Source organism: Marmota flaviventris, chromosome 8 (genome assembly GCF_047511675.1).
Source record: "Marmota flaviventris isolate mMarFla1 chromosome 8, mMarFla1.hap1, whole genome shotgun sequence".
NCBI lineage: Eukaryota > Metazoa > Chordata > Mammalia > Rodentia > Sciuridae > Marmota > Marmota flaviventris.
Window position 1 is genome coordinate 13,098,918 of NC_092505.1, and position 6,000 is coordinate 13,104,917.

Consider the following 6,000-nt stretch of genomic DNA (forward strand, 5'->3'; position numbering starts at 1 on the left):
TGTTCTTTTTAGTTATATATGATAGCATAATTCATTTCAACAAATTTATACAAGTGTGGAATAATTGTTTTTTAAATAAATTGGTTTATAATCATGTCATCTTCAAATAGTGATAATTTAAGTTCTTCTTTTCCTATTTTTATGCCTTTAATTTCTTTCGTCTGTCTAATTGCTCTGGCCAGTGTTTCGAGGACTATATTGAATAGAAGTGGTGATAGAGGGCATCCCTGTCTTGTTCCAGATTTTAGAGGGAATGCCTTCAATTTTTCTCCATTCAGAATGATGCTAGCCTGAGGCTTAGCATAGATAGCTTTTACAATGTTGAGGTAAGTTCCTGTTATCCCTAGTTTTTCTAGTGTTTTGAACATAAAGGGATGCTGTACTTTGTCGAATGCTTTTTCTGCGTCTATCAAGATGATCATATGGTTCTTATTTTTGAGTCTATTGATGTGGTGAATAACATTTATTTATTGATTTCCATATATTGAACCATCCTTGTATCCCAGGGATGAATCCTACTTGATAATGGTGCACAATTTTTTTGATGTGTTTTTGTATCCGATTCGCCAGAATTTTATTGAGGATTTTTGCATCTAGGTTCATTAGAGATATTGGTCTGTAGTTTTCTTTCTTTGAAGTGTCTTTGTCTGGTTTCGGAATCAGGGTGATGTTGGCCTCATAGAATGAATTTGGAAGGGCTCCCTCTTTTTCTATTTCCTGAAATAACTTGAAAAGTATTGGTTTTAATTCTTCTTTAAAGGTTTTGTAAAACTCCGCTGTATACCCATCCGGTCCTGGGCTTTTCTTCGTTGGTAGTCCTTTGATTGCTTCTTCTATTTCATCCATTGATATTGGTCTGTTCAAATTGTGTGTATCCTCCTGATTCAGTCTGGGCAAATCATATGACTTAAGAAATTTATCAATGTCTTCACTATCTTCTATTTTATCGGAATATAGGGTTTCAAAATAATTGCTAATTGTCTTCTGTAGAAGACCCAAAAGGGTCTACAAAGAAACTACTAGAATTAATAAATGAATTCACCAAAGTGGCAGGATATAAAATCAACATGCATAAATCAAAGGCATTCCTGTATATCAGCAACAAAACTTCTGAAATGAAAATGAGGAAAAACACCCCATTCACAATATCCTCAAAAAAAAAAAAAAATACTTGGGAATCAACCTAACAAAAGAGGTGAAAGACTTATACAATGAAAACTACAAAACCCTAAAGAGAGAAATAGAAGAAGATCTTAGAAGACGGAAAAATATACCCTGTTCATGGATAGGCAGAACTAACATCATCAAAATGGCGATATTACCAAAAGTTCTCTATAGGTTCAATGCAATGCCAATCAAAATCCCAATGACATTTCTTGTAGAAATAGATAAAGCAATCATGAAATTCATATGGAAAAATAAAAGACCCAGAATAGCAAAAGCAACTCTAAGCAGGAAGTGTGAATCAGGCGGTATAGCGATACCAGATTTCAAATTATACTACAGAGCAATAGTAACAAAAACAGCATGGTACTGGTACCAAAACAGGCGGGTGGACCAATGGTACAGAATAGAGGACACAGAGACTAATCCACAAAGTTACAACTATCTTCTATTTGATAAAGGGGCTAAAAACATGCAATGGAGGAAGGATAGCATCTTCAACAAATGGTGCTGGGAAAACTGGAAATCCATATGCAACAAAATGAAACTGAATCCCTTTCTCTCGCCATGCACAAAAGTTAACTCAAAATGGATCAAGGAGCTTGATATCAAATCAGAGACTCTACGTCTGATAGAATAAAAAGTTGGGTCCAACCTACAGACTGTGGGGTTGGGCTCCAAATTTCTTAATAGGACATCCATAGCACAAGAGTTAATAACAAGAATCAACAAATGGGGCTTACTTAAACTAAAAAGTTTATTTTCTCAGCAAGAGAAACAATAAGAGAGGTAAATACGGAGCCTACATCATGGGAACAAATTTTTACTCCTCACACTTCAGATAGAGCCCTAATATCCAGAGTATACAAAGAACTCAAAAAATTAAGCAATAAGATAACAAATAACCCAATCAACAAATGGGCCAAGGACCTGAACAGACACTTCTCAGAGGAGGACATACAATCAATCAACAAGTGCATGAAAAAATGCTCACCATCTCTAGCTGTCAGAGAAATGCAAATCAAAACCACCCTAAGATACTATCTCACTCCAGTGAGATTGGCAGCCATTATGAAGTCAAACAACAACAAGTGCTGGTGAGGATGTGGGGAAAAGGGTACATTTGTACATTGCTGGTGGGACTGCAAATTGGTGCGGCCAATTTGGAAAGCAGTATGGAGATTCATTGGAAAGCTGGGAAGGGAACCACCATTTGACCCAACTATTCTCCTTCTTGGACTATTCCCTAAAGACCTTAAAAGAGAGTGCTATAGGGACACAGCTACAACAATGTTCATAGCAGCACAATTCACAATAGCTAGACTGTGGAACCAACCTAGATGCCCTTCAATAGATGAATGGATAAAAAAAATGTGGCATTTATACACAATGGAGTATTACTCTGAACTAAAAAAATGACAAAATCATGGAATTTGCAGGGAAGTGGATGGCACTAGAGCAGATTATGCTAAGTGAAGCTAGCCAATCCCTAAAAATAAATGCCAAATGTCTTCTTTGATATAAGGAGAGCAACTAAGAACAGAATAGAGAGGAAGAGCATGAGAAGATCACCACTAAACAGGGATGAGAGGGGGGAGGGAAATAGAGAGAGAAGGGAAATTGCATGGTAAAGGAAGGAGACCGTCACTGTTACACAAAATTACGTATAAGAGGAAGTGAGGGGAAAGGGAAAAAAACAAGAGAGAGAAATGAATTACAGTAGATGGGATAGGGAGAGAAGACAGGAAGGGAGGGGATGGGAGGGGAGGGAAGGGGAAGGGAGGGGGGATAGTAGAGTTTAGGAAAGGCAGCAGAATACAACATACACTAGTATGGCAGTAGGTAAAAAAGTGGATGTGTAACCAATGTGAATCTGCATTATGTATATAGGGTAAAAATGGGAGTTCATAATCTGCTTGAATCAAATGTATGAAATATGATATGTCAAGAACTTTGTAATGTTTTGAACAACTAATAAATAAATAAATAAATAAATTGGTTTAACATCATTGATGCTCTTTTAATTAATCTAAATTTATTTTTACTTTTACTCTATTATGGATACTACTTGTGAGGCTAATCACATAGATGGGGTAGTAGATTAAATCTATTCTGTTGAAATAATTGTCACAGTGTCAGAAGTACATAAGACTCCATGGTTAATCTAAGATTTATATATTCACAAACAAAATTCAGGAAAGAACCACAAAACAAGATTCCTTTTAGAATTCAGAGTCTTTGATCTAAAACTTTGGCCAAGTTTCAAATACATATTTAGTCTCCTTTCCTTTGTATATGCAAATATCTATAGAATATAATCGGTCTCTCTCATGGGAATGATTGAATGTTAAGTTAAAATTGTATGTTTGGAATTATTTCCTGCCATATTGCATGCTCTCACGATGATCCCAGGCATAGCTATGTCAAACAATTTTATTGAGGCTTCAGGCACTTTTGCACTCCTGCAAGCATAGGCAACACTTGTTTGACTGTCCCCAAATATTTCAAAAGTCACACTAAGAAAACCAGAGAGTCCACTGTGATTCCTCACGCTCACAAAAATGAGGATCAAGGAGAATATATGCCTTAGGCAATGATCAACCAATGAAAGATAGAAGCTGATGAAGAAGTGTTTCTCCCTGTTGATCATATGCTGGAGTGAACGATTTAAAAACTCATTGCACGTTCTTCAAGAAAGTGCCTGCAGGATTGCATCCCAACTGTTCATCATGAAATCATGCAAAAAATGTGACTTTCTGAGATTTTCCTCTTTGGTTGTTTCCATGGACTGTCATACGTGCTTTTTAGGGTCTTGTGACAAATAAACTAAACCCAGATCTTGGATTTTAACTCTGCTTTGAATACAGACTACAACTAATGAATGAAAATGGTAATTCAATGGGGCTCAGGTGTAGGACTCTTAGCTTGAAGGAAACTGAGCCTTGGAGAAGCATCAGGAGCTTACCTGTACCTCATACGATTGTTGATTCTCCTTGTACATGGTCAGAGATGAGGTTTAGGAAGATCTCAACAGTGGGAGGCAGGAGTCCTGGCTTTTAAATCAGCTAAGACCAAAGTGTCTACCCTGAAATTTGCTTAAAGCTCATTTTCCCTTGACTGAAAAATCTATTTTCGTATACCAACCATACATAAGATTCTGTCTATGTATACAGCTCTCCTTATATATTACACACTATTATTGTTGTCCATATTTCTAGTTTATGTACTATTTATTTTCTTATATCTGCAAAAATGAATCTCCTTCATTCTCAGGCAATGAGAATCAGCAGCAATTCTCATTGCTGCTCAGATTGGTTTGCACATGTAAATAGTGATCTTCCAAGAAACAATTATTCCTACAAGGGAATTTATCAAATGGAAACAAAATTTTCTAACATTTATCAAATTATATGTTCCCAAAACCCAGTTTAAAGTCAGAATAATCTGTATTTAAATCTCCCAAATCCTTGAATGAAAAAGCTCCTTGCAAGAAATAATCATGTGAACAATGTATTTAGATGTCAGATTTCGTACATTTATTAAATTAAAATTTTCATTTTCAACTATTTTGGATGAAAGCCAGATAATATACAACATTATTAACATTTAATTGGAAAGATACTCATGAACTTGAGAGTTTGCTAGAAATTGAAGAGGCAAGAAGTTGTCAATAGAAGAATAAAAGGAGCAGGTGACAAGAATGAAAATAATGCTGCTCAAAGTAGACTTTAATCTACAGGTTCAGAATGCAGGCACTTAGCAAGTGAATCTATAGATGCCAGATCCACAGGCTGGTCTGTAACAAGAAGACTGGTAGCTTCTAGAAAGAAAAGAAATTGGGTTGCAGAAACTGGATCTGTAACCCAGAAAAGGGAAGCCAGAGACACCATAATTCAGGGATCTGAAGCCACTGGATCCACAGCCCAGTGAGTAGCAGCTTCTAGATCCATAGCCCAGGGAGTGGCAGCTGCTGGACCCAAAGCCCAGAGATCCAGCATAGGTCCTCTGGCAGGGCCTGCAGAGTGTGGATGTCCTCTGGCCATAGCAGGAAGGCTGGCAGGGGCTGGACACCACACAGGACTTCTGGCAGCTGGTGGGCTCACAGCAGGTCTCCTGACTGTCCCTGTAGAGAGAGGAGCCCAGCTGGCAGGTGCTGGGATAGCACAGGTCAGTGCTGTAGAGCAGGTTGCTGGGGTAGGAAGAGCCACAGGAGCTTGGGAAGCGCAGGGAGCCCCCAAGGGAGCGGGAGGAGAAGTTTCCAGAGCAGCAGCTGGAGGACATGTTGAGAGGAGATGGGAGCTCAGCTGAGTGGAACTGAGAAGATGCTGAGTTTTAATGTCCCCTTCTGGACAGAGGCATTTATATACTCTCTGCAGTAGGTGTGGTACCCAACAGGTCATCTTTTACATATTTGTGTTCCCTCATTCACAAATGTATAACTCAGTGATCTCTTTGTAATTGCTGTTGCATTTGAATAGTTTTCCTCATAGTGCATTTATGGTGCTATGATTCTGTTATTACAGGGAAAGCCAAGGAACTATTCCTATGTCAGAAATGCTATGACTGTTTTATATTATTGCCTGTTCCATCTCAGCAAGGGAAGAACTTCCTGCTTCTCTTTTACATGCTTCCTCTTTGTCTACATTTGGCTTTACTGGTGGATGATTTTCTAAGATTAGAGAAAGAGAACATTAATTTTCTTTTGAAATAATAGATCAGTACTCACCTGGATCATTTTCCCATTGTCCATTATTCCTCTGTGGTACTTTATTATGACGGTCACAAAACAGTATCACACTAAGTACCAAGTCACAGTCTTGTCTCTCATTCAATGAA

At 37.8% G+C, this 6,000-nt stretch overlaps 1 protein-coding gene across 1 annotated transcript; it reads right to left on the reverse strand.

The window, feature by feature from the left end:
- Positions 1-4,920: 4,920 nt before the first annotated feature.
- On the reverse strand, positions 4,921-5,445 carry LOC114087526 (keratin-associated protein 13-1-like). The gene has a single exon (XM_027929000.2). It carries the CDS (start codon positions 5,443-5,445, stop codon positions 4,921-4,923), a length of 525 nt encoding a protein of 174 aa, XP_027784801.2.
- Between the last annotated feature and the right edge of the window lie 555 nt (positions 5,446-6,000).

Bases quoted from the DNA above. Each gene is read 5' to 3' on its own strand.
- LOC114087526 (XM_027929000.2), bottom strand. From the start codon at position 5,445: ATGTCCTCCAGCTGCTGCTCTGGAAACTTCTCCTCCCGCTCCCTTGGG.